The 18319-nt window shown below is 46.8% G+C and overlaps 1 protein-coding gene across 2 annotated transcripts in view; it reads right to left on the minus strand.

The window, feature by feature from the left end:
- Positions 1 to 7359: 7359 nt before the first annotated feature.
- CEP128 (centrosomal protein 128) overlaps positions 7360 to 18319 on the minus strand; it is a 112505-nt gene continuing 101545 nt past the window's right edge. For both annotated transcript variants that reach the window (XM_044271616.1, XM_044271615.1), the window contains one exon: positions 7360 to 7732. In XM_044271616.1, the coding sequence (XP_044127551.1) occupies positions 7647 to 7732 (86 nt within the window). In that variant the 3' untranslated portion in view covers positions 7360 to 7646. The remainder of the gene's footprint in view (positions 7733 to 18319) is intronic.

The following is an 18319-nucleotide window of genomic DNA, read 5'->3' on the forward strand; positions in this document are numbered from 1 at the left end:
TCAGACGGCATCTGAGACTGAAGGGCTTCAAAAACAAAAAAACGTCTTCAAAGATCTCGTCTCCTTGACCGCCACAGAACTGCTCGTTCTGGGACATTCAAAGGTGGAAGAAAGTTTTATTCTCTGATGAGAAAAAATGTAACCTTGATGGTCCTGATGGTTTCCAACGTTACTGGCATGACCAGCAGATCCCACCTGAGATGTTTTCTACGCCCCCACAGTGGAGGGGGGGCGCCATAATGGTCTGGGTGGCTTTTTCTGTCAGTGGAACAATGGAGCTTCAGGAAGTGCAGGGGCGTCAAACGGCCGCTGGCTCTGTCCAGATGTTGCAGAGAGCATTCCTCATGGCTGAGGGCCCTCGTCTGTGTGGTAACGACTGGGTTCTTCAACAGGACAACGCTACAATACACAATGCCCGCAGGACAAGGGACTTCTTACAGGAGAATAACATCACTCTTTTGGCCCATCCTGCGTGTTCCCCTGATCTAAATCCAATTGAGAACCTTTGGGGATGGATGGCAAGGGAAGTTTACAAAAATGGACAACAGTTCCAGACAGTAGATGGCCTTCGTGCGGCCGTCTTCACCACTTGGAGAAATGTTCCCACTCACCTCATGGAAACGCTTGCATCAAGCATGCCGAAACAATAACGGCGGAGCTACTCATTACTGAGGTCATGTTTTGGAGGTCGGATTTCTGTTTTGGGGGGGGGGGGGGTTTAGGTTTTTTTTTAAGGTGTGGTCCTAAACTTTTGATCAGCTGAAAAACAGCCTGTTTCAGTTTATTCATTTTCATTAAATTGACCCATTTCTTCTTGCTGCATGTTGAAGCTCCACTTGGAACCTTGTTAATATCCAGCCATGCTAAATAGGATTTGTTGCCATTTTTCAAGTGGTCTTAAACTTTTGATCAGGACTGTATCAACCTCCCTACCCTCTACATTGTTCACTCCCCTCTCTTTAGAGCCTCCAGAAGACACCGCTGCAAAACGCCGTCCCCAGAGCCAGAGGACAAGGAGGGCCCCCTATTTCCCCCGGCTGCGACATTAGCATAGCTGCGCACAAGTGCTGCCGCAGCCAGGCAGGCACCCAGACCAGGTCCCACACCCTCCCCACTTACCAAAGACCCTCCACCAGCCACTTCCATATCCTCCATCACCAAACCAGCCTTACTTATAACGGATTATCTGCCCAGCCTTCCTTCCCTCCTACCATCACTCACTCCACCATCCAAACCCCCAGATACATTTTTATTAACACAAACATTCCCTCCTCCCACATTCTCCCCTACACTCATTCCCTCACTCATAATACATAAAAACAAAACTTCCAGTCCATTACGAGTCTCCAAAGTGATGTGGGTTCAGTTCACATGAAGCATAGCTAAACAATTGAGACCGCGCCTTTTTCCTCCTCTTAGAATCCCGTTGTGTTCACTCTCACCACACCACGAGAAGACCGGGGTCCACAGACGTCCTTTCTGGATTGCGCCATGAGCCATAGGTACGGAACCCGGTTTGGGTGGTTTTTAAGGACGCTGTACTTTTACCATTTTACTATTTGCTTGTTTTATCAAGACTCTTGAGTATAATAAAATGACTTTTTATACTACTTTTTATATCTATTGATGGTATTTCACTATGGAAGCAACACTCTTCCTAGGAGCATTGATTGCATGAGTGGATACAGAGTAAGAGAAAACCGGACTCTATTCGATGTGCCTTAACCTGCTTGCACTTGGCGTAATCCAGAAAGGACGTCTGTGGACCCCGGTTTTCTCGTGGTGTGGTGAGAGTGAATACAACTGGATTCTAAGAGGAGGAAAAACGCGTAGTCTCAATTCTTTACCTATCCCTAACTCATACTGGCTGAACCAGTGTGTTTTGGTGTAAGGTTTGGTACCTCAGCATCACTGGGCCCCGGGGCCAGAGCTGCCTCCAAAGTGTAGGCTGCCAGCCCCTTGTGTAGGGGCCAGTCAGCATGGTTAGCCTGTTTAGAAGCTGCTCCAACCCCATTTTTATCATTGCCCTCCGCTTCATCAGTACGATTCTTCACAACTTTTGAGCACCGCTGATCCCAACACAGACGCTGCTGATCTGTTCTTTCATGGCGCCGCTCTTCTGGACCAGCAGTGCCAATACAAAGCAAAGGTTTTAGTCCCAGTTCTAGTCCTTTATTGGGAGGCGTAACCGTCATAGCCCCGGCAGCTCCATCAGCGGTCAGAGGCATCGGAGCTCTTGCAGCCGACTCTGGAGTGGAGCTGCTCCTGCAGACTGCCAGTAGGATCTTGCTTGTCACCATCATCATCCTCGACTGCTTGGTCCTTCTCCACCTGGCTGTCAGGCTGCAGACCTATCTGCCTTCTCTCCTCCTCTGCCATCTTTGTTTGAGTTTCTCCTTAAACGGGCCGTTTTTCTCTGAGTACAGTTCTTCTTTCCTCTAACTCGCCAATCTCAGCTTGAAGCTGCTTTATTTGGTTCTGCAGCCCCTACTTCTTTCTCTTGGGGGTCACTTCGGCACAAGCCCTCAATCTACGCAGCTCCTCCCGGAGCCTCCTCAGGGTCTTACTTGCGTCTTCATATTCACAGAGGTGGCTCATAACCCGAGAGCCGTAGGTGGAAATGGATTCCTAGGCCCTCAGTACGCCCCAGGCTTCCTCCTCAAGATCTGCTTCACATCCGTGAACACTCTGCTTTCGCTGGGCCCCCGGAAGGGCCACTCTCACCTTAGCTAGCATTCAGGTCGTCCTTAGTGGATCCAGCCTTGCGGCTCTTCCTACCGTCCACAAACTCGTGGGAGACAGAAGCCGCATTGCTGCAACTCCTGCCAGATCTACCCCCTGATGGCCTGCCGCTGGGAACAGGAGCCTGGGGCTGGTTTCCCTCACTCATGCCTGAGAACCCACTCTCTCCCTGTATTCTACTGCAGAGTTGCACTCACTATTCTGCTGGTGCAATCGCTGTGTACATACATTACTTATCCTGTACTGATCCTGGGTTACATCCTGTATTATACTCCAGAGCTGCACTCACTATTCTGCTGGTGCAGTCACTGTGTACATACATTACTTATCCTGTACTGATCCTGAGTTACATCCTGTATTATTCTCCAGAGCTGCACTCACTATTCTGCTGGTGCAGTCACTGTGTACATACATTACTTATCCTGTACTGATCCTGAGTTACATCCTGTATTATTCTCCATAGCTGCACTCACTATTCTGCTGGTGCAGTCACTGTGTACATACATTACTTATCCTGCACTGATCCTGAGTTACATCCTGTATTATACTCCAGAGCTGCACTCACTATTCTGCTGGTGCAGTCACTGTGTACATACATTACTTATCCTGTACTGATCCTGAGTCACATCCTGTATTATACTCCAGAGCTGCACTCACTATTCTGCTGGTGCAGTCACTGTGTACATACATTACTTATCCTGTACTGATCCTGAGTTACATCCTGTATTATACTCCAGAGCTGCACTCACTATTCTGCTGGTGCAGTCACTGTGTACATACATTACTTATCCTGTACTGATCCTGAGTTACATCCTGTATTATTCTCCAGAGCTGCACTCACTATTCTGCTGGTGCAGTCACGATGACTCCCCCTTATTACACCAGGCTCAGTACAGTCCATATGCTGACCCCTCCACAAGGGTTAAGCTGACATGGCGACGTCCAGTCATCGTACTGGTCAGTTGATGGGTATATGTTGGGATTTTCCTGGTACAGATGTGGTGGTCCTGCCTCATGTGGGCGCCGCCATGTCTTCTGTCTCTCCTCCTCCGCTCAGTTCATTCAGGTTATTTTCACAGTTTTCCTGGGTTTGGCCAGTATGAGGCTCATGTATAGACATTTGTCGCCTGCGTTCCGTGTCGTTCAGCATCGAGCACCAATATTTGAATCCTTTACATCTGCAGGACAGAAGTGGAATCACCACACAATATGAAGGCTTCCCCACCCCCAGGCAATAGCACCATGGGGATGGTTGAGAGGAAAAAGTTTTGTTCTGTTCCAAGCCACTTCCACCACAAAACCGCATGTGGAAAATCCTGAAAGATGCGAATGGAAAATGCACGATTAAGGGAAAATGATCAATTCTTCTTGTGCTGTGTCGGGAATGTCAGTCGTATTTACTTTGAAAGGCGACTCCACATCCGGAATGTGCGTCCAACACCCGCCGAGTGCGCTCCTGCCATCAGTGGCGGCCTCTGCGATCCCCCCAGAGATTCTCACCCAGTAGGAAGGTAAATGTGGATGTTGCTTTTTACCTGGACCCATTCCCTGTGCCACACGCTCTGCGCTGCGGCGAATGTAAAGGGCCAAGGCTATGAAATATGTTTTCCACTGAAGTTCTCTGGCCATGCTTCATATAGGAACCGCACAAACCCCTCAATTCCCGTGTTACCTGGAGTAGGACTCGGAACAGCAGAAGGCACTCAGGGCGAGCCTGCAGGTGCTGATAGAGGCATCTACTGGAGGAGGACGCTGCGGCCACCACTACAAGGCGCAGAACAGGGATGGATCCAGCGCAGTAGACAGAAATTGTTTGGAAGTTTATTGTAGCCCAATTGGATTGGGTCCATCAATGGTGTCCCCAGCGTCATCTTCCTGTGGACAGTTAAAGGGGTGCTCTCATTTCAGCAAATGGCATTTGTCATGTAGAGAAAGTTAATACAGGGCACTTCCTAATGTATTATTAACCATATTGCCTCCTTTGGTGGCTGGATTCATTTTTCCATAACATTATACACTGTTTCCTTGGTTACGACTAGGGATGAGCGAATCGACTACGGATGAAACATCCGAATTCGATTTGCATAAAACTTTGTTTCAATACTGTACGGAGCGAGCGCTCTATACAGTATTAGAATGTCTTGGCTCCAACGAGTCAAAGTTATTACTATGCGAAGCCTCGCGAGACTTAGCATAATAATTTCAGAATTAATTTAAACTGTAAAAAAAAAAAGACATTTCCCGAACTCTGGTTCAGTTCCAAGTGGTACATGTTTTTTTACAGTAGAAATCAATTTAGCGAGACTTCGCATAGTAATAACTTCGGCTCATTGGAGCCAAGACATTTACAGTATTGAAAAGTCGATTCGCTCATCCCTAGTTACGACCACCCTGCAATCCAGCAGTGCTGGTCGTGCTTGCACACTCTAGAAAGTTCTTGAGTTCCCGCGGTCCCAGCCAGCAGAGGCCGGCACTTTTATGCTATGATATGCCTGCCCCCCCCCCACCTATTTTTATAACAGAGCAAGCAAGGACGCACCGCGCATGCGCAGTTATCCTCCATTTGCATCTGTGGGACTGGCGAAAATAACGGAGCAATCGTTCGGCTATTTCCGACAGCCCCATAGAAGTTAGTGGAGCTGTAGCTGCGCATGTGCGATGCGCTCTTCATCTATTTCAGTGAGACTATTGCTCGGCTATTTTCATCGCTCCCATATGAAGGGGGGGGGGGGGAATCCTGGTGTGGCCAGCTTCATAAATATCAGTCAGATGCCGTACCAATGGACAGCCTGCTACCAGAATACCCCTGTAATGGGGAAATGTGTGGCCCTTGTGGAGTCTCGTGTTGTATAGAATTGCTCCAGGAGTAGTCTCCTTTCTGGAGATCTCGGTCCCCGCTTCATGGGTTACAGGCTGCTGCGGCAGAAGTCTTTATTCCGCATGGAAGTTTAAGTTGCTGCAGATCTGATGTTTGGAAATGCCAATACTGTGTACAGTGACTACCGGAAGAACACCACCCCCAATATGATGGCAGAAAATCAGGGGGACCGCTCCTCAAGCTAGGGTCTTCCAGGCACCATGTTGGCTGCACCTTTTGACTTGGTTTTGTTTGTTCTGTATAGTGACACCTTGCACGGCGCTGGCCGGGGTATGGCAAGGTGATTTGAGTTTGGTATGTCACCCTATATTATTGGATGGTGTCCAGAATTGCTTATATAAAACCGCACAAAGGATTCATCTGTGTGCACAGGAGACCCCCTGCAGCGCGGACACAGTGCACGGAAGCTGGGATTGTGAATCGGCTCATAGGGCTGAGCTGATAGGCGTAATGCAGGGCAAAGCTGGGGCCAGGTTATCGGATCCTTGAACCCCATGGTACCAAGAGATAATCCCGAGATCACAGCAGCTCCCAGGAGATGGGTCAGCCGGGGCTCTGGTTACAGGGAATCTCTGGCCCCCATTTGGCCTGTGCTGTCGTGCAGTCAGACTTGGTTTGACTATGTTTATTTTATATGCAGATTAGGGTGCAAAGTGCCCAGCAGGGGGAGCCCCAGCCCACCCATTCACAGAGCCCAGTACCTCCTAGGTGCCCGCAACGTCACCAACGCCCTCTGCTGGCGACGTCGCCTCTCCGCTGTCTGCCTTGGCCGGCTCCTCGCAGTATATAGGAAGGCCATCAGCCTCACTACTTACTGCGCATGCTAAAAGTCCACAAAGGAAAACCAAAGGTGTGCTTTAAACCAAGTCTGACTGTACTTCAGCATGGTAGCCCTACGTATACAGGGCAAATGGTGGCGAGAGAGTCCCTAGATGTAATGTTAGGTTCGGACCTTAGGTGAGCGTTACTGAGGCAGGGGGGCTGCCGGAAAAGGACTGCAAACTGAAACCTGCCCAAATAATTCTACTCTATTTCATTGATGGAGGTGATGAGCAGCAGCCGTGTCCGTGTGTCGGAAATAACAGGCGAGGAAACGAACATCCACACGCCAACATAAGAGTGTAAGCTCTTATGGTCAGTGGGGTCCTCTCTCTCTCCTGTAGAGTGTAAGCTCTTATGGTCAGTGGGGTCCTCTCTCTCCTGTAGAGTGTAAGCTCTTATGGTCAGCGGGGTCCTCTCTCTCTCTCTCTCTCTCTCTCTCTCCCACAGAGAGGTCACTTGGCTCTCTCTCTCTTTGTAGAGTGTAAGCTCTTGTGGTTGGCAAGGTCCTCGCTCCTGTAGAGTGTAAGCTCTCAGCAAGGTCCAGGCACAATACTCTTTCACATAGAGCAGTGGACGGTCATTTCTGCTCCATTATTTTACAACCGCATCAGCAGCCAGAGTAATCAAGCCTCTGTGGAGGCAGAGCGAGCGCGGCCTCGCACCCGGTCTGCCCTCTGCCGTACCTCCCTTTGGACTCTTTACATTTTGTTTCTCTGCCAGTGAAGCGGACATGGCAGCGTCCGTGGTGCCTGATGGGTGGATTTGTGGCGTTCAGTACGTGATATGACGGCTCCTGGACGTCTGATTTCCCTACAGCTCGATCTGGTGTTGTGTTTTTCGGATCATGTGCGGAGAGTACACCGCTAATGGCGACTCATTCCAGCATAGCGTATACCGAATAATGTGACCCATTCTTATAAATGATTTATTGAGGCAAAAACATAATTTACAGCAAAGTGAATTTATGAGCTCAGATTACATTTCATATTAGCAGCATTTCATGTCAAGTCTGTAAGTCCATAAACACGTGATTCCTGGTGAGAGGTAAGTGGTAATGCCGTCCGGGCACTCCGCAATGACCTGTAGGTAGGTTTCTTGTGTGAGGCAAGGTGCTGTGTCCGTTCTTCAGGACTGGAAGCCTCCCAGATTCTGTATCCTAACCAGGCTGGAGCCGGCGGGCAGCCATGACGGATGGGCTGTCCTTTCAGGAGGCGGCTCCGCTCAGTGCAATGCCCAAGGTGTGATCCTTCATATTCTCCAGGCTCGGGGGGGCCCCTCTTTTTAAAGGCGCTGAAACAAGAAAAAGCAATGGTGATCCATCAATGTAGAAGCTTGCAGAACATCTCGGATTTATCAAAGGCTTAAAGGGGTTACCCCATGACTAATGGAAAAATGAAAATCAGACATATTGTATGTGACAAACTCTAACAAAGTCAGAACCAGCCCTGGACCTCGCATGGATCCGGAGATCTCCCCATTCATTACTCTGCTAGATTTATATCAAGCTGACAGCTCAGGGGGCGTGTCCATACTGCTGCAGCTGGGGGGGGGCGTGTCCCTACTGCTGCAGCTCTCACCCTATTATATAGAATGCAGTTGAATGACTAAACTGAGCATTTACAACCCCTTTAATCTACAGTATTTGTAGGTGTGGTTAGTCGGGAGGGGCGGGCCCTTCTACAGCACTTCCAATATCATTTAGGCGCGCTATCTCCGCACATGCTCCGACCTGCTGCTCTATTCTTTGGGGGAGTGGGACCCCTACAATCAGATTCTTCTCCCTTTTTTTGCAGATAAGGGGATACATCTGTATTATGGGGAAATCCCCCTTAAAGGAAGATTTCATTAGTAAATTACCTACTTCTTAACATTAAAACATAAAAAAATAAACACCAAATGTTTTCTTTAAATTGCAATTTTTATTTTCCATGTCAATATCTATTAAAGAAAAATGCAGCCGTTTCTGCGCTGTCCATGTCATCTCCTTATTACAGGCATGACTAGAATGACAGATATCACCTATATATAGATAACACTGGATCCACCAGTCTCATTACCGCTGCACAGGGCACAGAGCCTACCCCTCCTTTCCATTGTGTCTGCTCTGAAGCAGTTCTCTAGAACAGTCTGGCAAGATGGCCGCCCCCATAGCCAAGTTCAGGGAATAGATTAACTAAAAATAATCTACAACCATAAAACAGATTAGGAAAACGTATGTGTGTTGCCATCTGGTTCTAACTGGTTGAAAACCACATTCCCTTTAAGACCTTCCTGCATTTTATCGCTGAGCCCTCCGGCCTGGCCGCAAGGTGGGGTCATTGTGAAGAGGGTTCACTTTGTTAATGATAAATAGATTTGCGCTATCGTCAACTCAGTTTACTGCCTGAAAAGAAAAACGCTTAAAAAAAAACCATTTTATTAAATATATTCACTTAAAAATGTGGCTAGAGATACTTAAATCAGGCTGAGTGCAGGGGGTGGTTATTAGTTTGCTCGGCCTTTTCCTCGCCTCCTCCTGTCCCCCTCAGATACTGATGTCCCAGGTGGGGGATATGCGGAGAGAGAAAAAACTATTAGTGTATTTTGAAAATACGTATGTATCGCCACATCTCATTGACCATACGTGGAGCTGTCTTGGAGATGGTGCTATTATCTCTGTGTCTCTCTCCACTTGTATCGCCAGCACCTCCAGACAGACCCTCATTCACCGTCACATGTATAGCTTGTAACTATTGCGTCTGCTTGACGCGTTTCTATGCCCCTGAGCGGGCATGTCATCAGGAGCAGAAGACAAAGTACAAGAGATCCATAGATGCTGCACGTCCATAAACCTGGCGGTAAGCAGCGCTCAGAGACGGAAACTAATGGTGTGTAAGCCTGTGGCGCTGTAGGGGCTCCTTTTATAGGCAGAGCCACGCCCACTGGGTGGAGCTCTAGCAGCGGGGAACCAGCGGAATGGTGCGGAGTATTAAGGCCTCCGATTCCCGTGTCTTCTGAATATCCCGGTATGCCTCAGTGGGACATTGCTAACACAGTCCAGGAAATGATTAGGCAGCATTTTATATCACACACATGTAGAGAAACCTGCAGAAGGTGCACCACACTGACAACACTGGCTAATCCCTCAGGTTAAAAACTGAGACTTTAGCCAATGTATTCCAGCCAGGAACACAACGGAGCCCTATTGCACCACCGTCAAGCTATCTCGGTGCGGCATGGGTCCTACCACTAGACTACCTATGGTGTGCAAACACGGTCTGAATGGTGCCAAGCTCCCACATACCACCATAGTGAGATCACTCATGCAGTGGGAGAAGGGATAGGGCTGCGAGCCCCACTTATAACAGGCCATGTGACGCAGGATACTAGAGCACTACAATGTTACCGACATATACATATAAAGAAAAATCACTAAAATAAAGTGGCCTAAATGGGAGGAAATGCTCAAAACCCTAAACACTGTAGCGTGTTTATAACCGGGGGAGTGATTCCTCCGCATGTGATCTATTGCTAGCGACAATCCCCAGCAAAAAGTGCATACAATGGAGGAAGTGGACCACATGCACCACACCAATTTGCAGCCATTATGGATTATTAACCCCTTATGGCCCGGGCTCATTTTCACCTTAAGGACCAGGCCATTTTTTTACAAATCTGACCAGTGTCACTTTGTGTGAATAACTTTAAAACGCTTTTACTTATCCAGGCCGTTCTGAGACTGTTTTTTCAAAATGCAATTTTATTATTATTAAATACCAAATTTACCTAAAAATTAGCAAATTTCCAAGTTTATATTTCTCTACTTAAATAATGTGAATACCTCAAAAAATAATTAATTTCCATTCCCCATATGTCTACCTTATGTTTGGATGATTTGGGGAATGCCATTTTATTTTTTGGGGACGTTACATGGCTTAGAAGTTTAGAAGCAAATCTTCCAAAACTTTTCCAAAAGGACCAGTTCAGGTCTGAAGTCACTTTGTGAGGCTTACATAATAGAAACCACCCAAAATGACCCCATTTTGGAAACTACACCCCTCAAAGTATTCAAAACAGATTTTACAAACTTTGTTAACCCTTTAGGTGTTCCACAAGAGTTAATGGCAAATGGAGACGAAATTTCAGAATTTAAATTTTTTCGCAAATTTTCATTTTTAATCAATTTTTTCCAGTAACAAAGCAAGGGTTAACAGCCAAACAAAACTCAATATTTATTGGCCTGATTATGTAGTTTATAGAAACACCCCATATGTGGTTGTAAACTACTGTACGGGCACACGGCAGGGTGTAGAAGGAAAGGAACTGGTTTTTAGACACCATGTCCCATTTGAAGCCCCCATGATCAGTGCGCCAGACAATTGGCTCCTAAACTAAAAAATTTAGGCACCAAATTTAATTTTTTAGTCGCCAAATATAAAATGCATATAATTTGAAAAAAAGGACTTTGAGAAGATGAGAGGCAGGTCACAGTAGTGGGGGCGCACTGCATCACCAATTAATCTTAATTAAAAAGGACCTTTCGTGGGTCCAAAGAATATGAACTTAGTAGCAGGCTGCATAGAGCGGCGCCCAGGGATCTGAGTGCACTTACTATTATTCCTGGGCGCCGCTCCGTTCACCCGCTGTGGCCCCCCGGTATTTTCAACATTCAGAGCAAGGAGGAGGAGACGCCAGTGTCTCTCCGTCTCCCTGACAGCAGCGCTGTCCAATCACAGCACAAAGCTCAGAGCTAGGGAGAAAAAAAAAAGAACTCCCTTGCTCTGTGCTGTGATTGGACAGCGCTGCTGTCAGGGAGACGGAGAGACACTGGCGTCTCCTCCTCCTTGCTCTGAATGTTGAAAATACCGGGGGGCCACAGCGGGTGAACGGAGCGGCGCCCAGGAATAATAGTAAGTGCACTTAGATCCCTGGGCGCCGCTCTATGCAGCCTGCTACTAAGTTCATATTCTTTGGACCCATAAAAGGTCCTCTTTAACTCCTTTATACAATTGTCTGCAGCGGTATCACATACCCAGCACACGGCCTCAATAACAGGGCATGCGATCTGTGGCACCTGAGGGGTTAATTGCCGCGTATCGCATGCCCTGTTATTGAGGCCGGGTCTGTGATACCGCTGCCTATACTTATGTTTTACATTCATTGGTGGCGCAGTGGCGACAGCTCCCCCCCTCCTATCTCCCCATTGGTGGTAGTGGCGGACGCGTCACAGTGGAGAGGGAGAGACTCCTTCCTTCTCCACTGTGCTACTGAAGAGAACTTAGGCTGCGCAGGATCACTGCGGTACAGTCGCAAGTGGCGACAAGACTAAAAAGTCTTGTCACCATCTGCTAATTTTAAGGCGCATTGGTGACCGTTTTGGTCGCCATCTAGAGCCCTGATGATGCACCCCTAGAGTAGAAACTCCAAAAAAGTGACTCAATTTTGGAAACTACGGGATAAGGTGGCAGTTTTGTACTATTTTAGGGTACATATGATTTTTGGTTGCTCTATATTACACTTTTTGTGAGGCAAATTAACAAAAAAATATAGAAATTCTGAAATTTCTTCTCCATTTGCCATTAACTCTTGTGGAACACCTAAAGGGTTAACAAAGTTTGTAGAAATCAGTTTTAAATACCTTGAGGGGTGTAGTTTCTTAAATGGGGTCACTTTTTGGAGTTTCTACTCTAGGGGTGCATCGGGGGGGGGCTTCAAATGGGACATGGTGTCAAAAAACTAGTCCAGCAAAAACTGCCTTCCAAAAACCATATGGCATTCCTTTCCTTCTGCGCCCTGCCGTGTGCCCATACAGCAGTTTGTGACCACATATGGGGCATTTATGTAAACTACAGAATCAGAGTAATAAATAGAGTTTTGTTTGGCTGTTAACCCTTGCTTTGTTAAAGGAAAAAATTTATTAAAATTTGCCAAAAAATAGCTGTTTTGGCACAGTTTTTTCTTTTTATTATTTACAATGTTCATCTGACAGGTTAGATCGTGTGCCATTTTTATAGAACAGGTTCTTACGGACGCGGCAATACCTAATATGTATACTTTATTTATTTAGGTTTTACACAATAATATTATTTTAGAAAAAAATAAATTCATGTTTTAGTGTCTCCATAGTCTGCGAGCCATAGTTTTTTCAGTTTTTAGGCGATTGTCTCAGGTTGGGTATCATTTTTGCGGGATGAGATGACTGTTAGATTGGCACCATATGACATTTTGATCGCTTGCCATTATACTTTTTGTGATGTAAGGTAACTGTAAAAAAAAAATTGAATATAAAAACGGTGTCAAAAAAGCCATTTTTTCACACCATTTTTATATAAAACATTTTTTTTTTTACAGTGTTTACCTGAGCGGTTAGGTCATGTGGTATTTTTATAGAGTAGGTTCTTATGGACGTGGTATACCTTTTTTTTATTATTATTTATTTAGGTTTTACACAATAATATAATTTAAACAAACAAACATGTTTTAGGGTCCCAATAGTCCGAGAGCCATATTTTTTTATTTTTTTGGGGCGATTGTCTTATGTAGGGTATCATTTTTTGCGGGATGAGGCGACTGTTAGATTGGCACCATTGTGGGGGGCATACGCCTTTTTGATCGCTTGGTGTTGCACTTTTAGTGACGTAATGTGACAAAACAAATGGGTTTAGCTGTTTTTATTTTATTTTTTTGACAGTGTTCACCTGAGGGGTTATGTCATATGATATATTTTTTAGAGCCGGTCGTTGTGGACGTGGCGGTACCTACTTTCACACCTGCGTTAGGCGCAGATCCGTCTGGTATCTGCACAGACAGATCCGCACCTATAAATGCAAACGCTGGTATCCGTTCAGTACGGATCCGTCTGCACAACTTTGACTTAGACTTTTTTTTTTTACTATGTATAAGGGATCCGTCCTGACCTGCATTGAAAGTCAAGGGGGACGGATCCATTTACAATTGCACCATATTTGTGTCAATGTAAACGGATCCGTCCCCATTGACTTACATTGTAAGTCAGGACGGATCCGTTTGGCTCTGCACCGCCAGGCGGACACCAAAATGCTGCAGGCGGCCTCCAGAGTGGAATGGAGGCAGAACGGAGCCAAACTGATGCATTCTGAACAGATCCGCATCCATTCAGAATGCATTGGGGCTAAACTGATCCGTTTGGGGCCGCTTGTGAGAGCCTTGAAACTGATCTCACAGGCGGACCCAGAAACAGCAGTTTGAGGGCTTAGTGAGAACGCAGAGTGCACCTGTCTTTGTTTTATAATATGTATACTTTCTTACATTTTTTTAAGTTGAACAAAATATCATTTTTGAAACCAATAAAAATAAAATCATGTTAGTGTCTCCATAGTCAGTCATAGTTTTTTGGGCGATTGTCTTAGGCTACTTTCACACTAGCGTTCGATCGGATCCGTTCTGAACGGATCCGATCATAATAATGCAGACGGAGGCTCCGTTCAGAACGGATCCGTCTGCATTATTTTGGCATATAAAAGCTAAGTGTGAAAATAGCCTCGGACGGATCCGTCCAGACTTTCAATGTAAAGTCAATGGGGGACGGATCCGCTTGAAGATTGAGCCATATTGTGGCATCTTCAAACGGATCCGTCCCCATTGACTTACATTGTAAGTCTGGACGGATCCGCACGGCCAGGCGGACACCCGAACGCTGCAAGCAGCGTTCAGCTGTCCGCCTGTCCGTGCGGAGGCTGAACGCCGCCAGACTGATGCAGTCTGAGCGGATCCGCATCCATTCAGACTGCATCAGGGCTGGACGGAAGCGTTCGGGTCCGCTCGTGAGCCCCTTCAAACGGAGCTCACGAGCGGACAGCCGAACGCTAGTGTGAAAGTAGCCTTAGGTAGGGTATCATTTTTTGGGGATGAGATGACTGTTAGATTGGCACAATTTTGGGGGGGCATACAACTTTTTCATCGCTTGCTATTACACTTTTTGTGATGTAAGGTGACAAAAAATGTTTTGGACACAGTTTTTATTATTTCTTTACGGTGTTCGCCTCAGGGTTGAGGTCATGTGGTATTTTTATAGAGCAGGTTCTTATGGACGCGGCGATACCTAATATGTCTACTTTTTTATGTTTAACGTAAAAAAGCATTTTTGAAAAAAAAAAAAATCATGAGAGCCATAGTTCTTTTTGTTTTGTTTTTTTCGTTTTTTTTGGGGGGGCCATTGCCTCATGTAGGGACTCATTTTTTGCGTGATAAGGTGACTGGTACTATTTTGGCATACATACGACTTTTTTGATCGCTTATTACCTTTTTTGGGAAGTAAGGTGGGCAAAATTTCAATTTTACCTTTTTTTTTTTTTTTTTTTGTTTATGGCGTTCACCGTGCGGGGAAAGTAACATTACTGTTTTATAGATCAGGTCATTACAGACTCAGTGATATCAAACATGTAGGGAATTGCACATTTATCACAGATTAAAAAAATGTGTTTTGTTTTGTTCCTTTTTACCCAGACCCACTTGGTTATTGAAGATCCAGTGGGTCTAATGTCTGTATAATACAATACAGTACACTATCTACTGTACTTAGTCTGATCAGCACCATGGACTGCCGGAAGCCTGGGAAGGCGTCCGGTTGTCATGGTAACCAGAGCAGCGGGTGATGGGGAGGGAGGGGGCCCCCTCCCTCTGTGATCCTGTCAAGAATTGGGGGCTGAAAAGGCACAGCAGCCCCCGGAGAGAGGGAGGGAGCTTCCCTCCCTGTTAACCTCTTCCCTACAGCGGTCCCTACAGACTGCGGCATGGAAGGGATTAAACGGCTGACATCTGTGATGATGTCAGCCGTTTCAAGCAATGTGCTGACACTCTGCTTGCTAACCCCTCGGCCATCCTGAAAATGAGGGAGGGCGGGCGGGCGGGCGGATCATGGCATGCGCCTAAGGACCCCCCGCGGCATTGACCCAGGGTGCCTGCTGATTGATCTCGCCGCGCAGCAGTGATCGGAACTGCACAGGATGTACCTGTATGCCCTGTGTCCTTAAGTACCAGAACATCAGGGCGTACAGGTACACCCTGTGTCCCCAACAGGTTAAAGTTGCAACACAAAGCAACAAATGAGGAAATAAAGACGGCAAAAGAAGTCGCTCGTCCAGTAGTCGATCAGATACCACGGATACCATAGGTCACTAGTTGTTGAATTAATTACAGCAATAAAAGTGACTAACATCACTGATTGGGTATTACACATACAAAGCAGAGGGACTATTAGCAAATCTCTCTTTTTTATACATACAATTTCTTTTGGAAACCCAGTCCACACATCCACCCAATAATGTATCCCACTGCATGGTAGTATAGTGGTCTGTGGGCTCATTAACATGCTGATGTCAGGTCTCCTATTCACCAAACACTACACAGACGCAGAGGCGAGGGCTAAACACGCATAAGATAGAAAGTCATTGAGCCCAACACATCCATTGTGCAATAACAGGACATCAATATCTCCCCCTCTCGGCGAACCTCTCACATGCTCCATTCCCAGGAATTTGATACAATCCTTCATTCCAGGATGGAATTCCAATACATGTGGCGCCATGCGGGGTATCGTCCTGCTTGCCAATACTTTGTAAGTGTTCTCCTATGCGTCTCCTACACTCTTTGTCCCACATCTTGCTTGCGACACAGACATGTGGCCACATGAACCACCCCTACCGTTCTACAGTTATGAATTTCCGTCCAGTGGTCGTGCTTGTAACTGTTTCCTTTTTCAATTGCCTTACAGGCAACACAATTGTCACATTTAAACGTGCCTGATGGTTTTGTTTGTCAACCAGGTTGATTTGACTGGAGAACTTTACACACTATGTACTAGTCTATCCTTTAGGTTATTCCCTCTTCTGTACGTGATCAGAGGATGACCCCCCACTAAGTGTCCCACAGTGGTCCTCCAAGATTCTACGGACTTCCCTATGTGCAAGATTATTTGGGTCCGCAAATCCGGAGATGCGTAGTGGTGCGGAACGGAAGCACTACGGAGTGCTTCCGTGGGGTTTAGTCCCGTTCCGCAAAAAAGATAGAACATGTCTTGTCTTATCTTATCTTTTTGTGGAACGGCCGGATCGCGGACCCATTCAAGTGAATGGGTCTGCAATCTGCAGCGGCTGCCCCACGGACTGTGCTCATGTATTGCGGCCCATATTTTGCCTTACAACTGCATGTTGGTAGGAGTTTTTGAGACAAGTATCAGGGTATCCCCTCGGAAGCAATCTTTTCCGCAAGTCATTTGCTGCCCGTTTGAAATCTACCCACTCCGAACAATTATGGCGGACCCTTAAATACTGACCCTTTGCTATTCAACTAATAGTCCCTCTGCTTTGTATGTGTAATACCCAATCAGTGATTATTGCTGTAATTAATTCAACAACTAGTGACCTATGGTATCCGTGGTATCTGATGGACGAGCGACTTCTTTTGCCGTCTTTATGTCGTCATTTGGTGCAACTTTAATAATCCATAACGGCTACAAGTTGGTCTGGCCAGATTTGGGCTACATTGATTTGTGGCACAATGATTGTACCAAATTGTTACGTACATTTTTTCCAGGTTTCTCTACATGTGTGTGATATAAAATGCTGCCTAATCATTTCCTGGACTGTGTTAGCAATGTCCCACTGAGGCATACCGGGATATTCAGAAGACACTGGAATCGGAGGCCTTAATACTCCGCACCATTCCGCTGGTTCCCCGCTGCTAGAGCTCCACCCAGTGGGCGTGGCTCTGCCTATAAAAGGAGCCCCTACAGCGCCACAGGCTTACACACCATTAGTTTCCGTCTCTGAGCGCTGCTTACCGCCAGGTTTATGGACGTGCAGCATCTATGAATCTCTTGTACTTTGTCTTCTGCTCCGGAGGACATGCCCGTAACTGCTCAGGGGCCATAGAAACGCGTCGAGCAGACGCAATAGTTACAAGCTATACATGTGAATGAGGGTCTGTCTGGAGGTGCCGGGGATACAAGTGGAGAGAGACACAGAGATAATAGCACCATCTCCAAGACAGCTCCACATATGGTCAATGAGATGTGGCGATACATACGTATTTTCAACATAGACTAATAGTTTTTTCTCTCTCCGCATATCCCCACCTGGGACATCAGTATCTGAGGGGGACAGGAGGAGGCGAGGAGAAGGCCGAGCAAACTAATAACCACCCCCTGCACTCAGCCTGATTTAAGTATCTCTAACCACATTTTTAAGTGAATATATTTAAGGCTACTTTCACACTTGCGGCAGGACGGATCCGACAGGCGGTTCACCCTGTCGGATCCATCCTTCTGCTGTTTCGCCGTGCCACCACTCCGTCCCCATTGACTATAATGGGGACGGAGGTGGCGCTCAGGCACAGTATGGCGAAAGGCCGCCAGACTAAAAGTCCTACATGTCCGACTTTTTAGTCTGGCGGCCTCTGACCGCGAACTGCCGAACTGTGCTGAAGCGCCGCCCCGTCCCCATTATAGTCAATGGGGGCGGAGCGGTGGCACGGCGAAACAGCAGAAGGACGGATCCGACAGGGTGAACAGCCTGTCGGATCCGTCCTGCCACAAGTGTTAAAGTACCCTAAGAAAATGTTTTTTTAAGCGTTTTTCTCTTCAGGCAGTAAACTTCAATGTGAGGAGCTGTGCCCACTATGGGGTCAGATGTATCCATATACGACGCCGATCACTGTGTATACTTCCCTCCTCACATTACCCGATTCAGCACCTTGGCGCCATTCTCAAAGTATGGAGGCCCCGGGGGCAGTACATTACGACTGCAGGTCCATCTACCCCCCTCCTCAGTAATATTCTGAGCAGCCGAGGGGGTTTGGACAGTGTCCATATATTGGCCGATGTTCACAACACGTTTTCGGCTATCAGAGTATATACTGCGT

The sequence above is a fragment of the Bufo gargarizans genome, chromosome 11, assembly GCF_014858855.1.
Source record: "Bufo gargarizans isolate SCDJY-AF-19 chromosome 11, ASM1485885v1, whole genome shotgun sequence".
Taxonomy (NCBI): domain Eukaryota; kingdom Metazoa; phylum Chordata; class Amphibia; order Anura; family Bufonidae; genus Bufo; species Bufo gargarizans.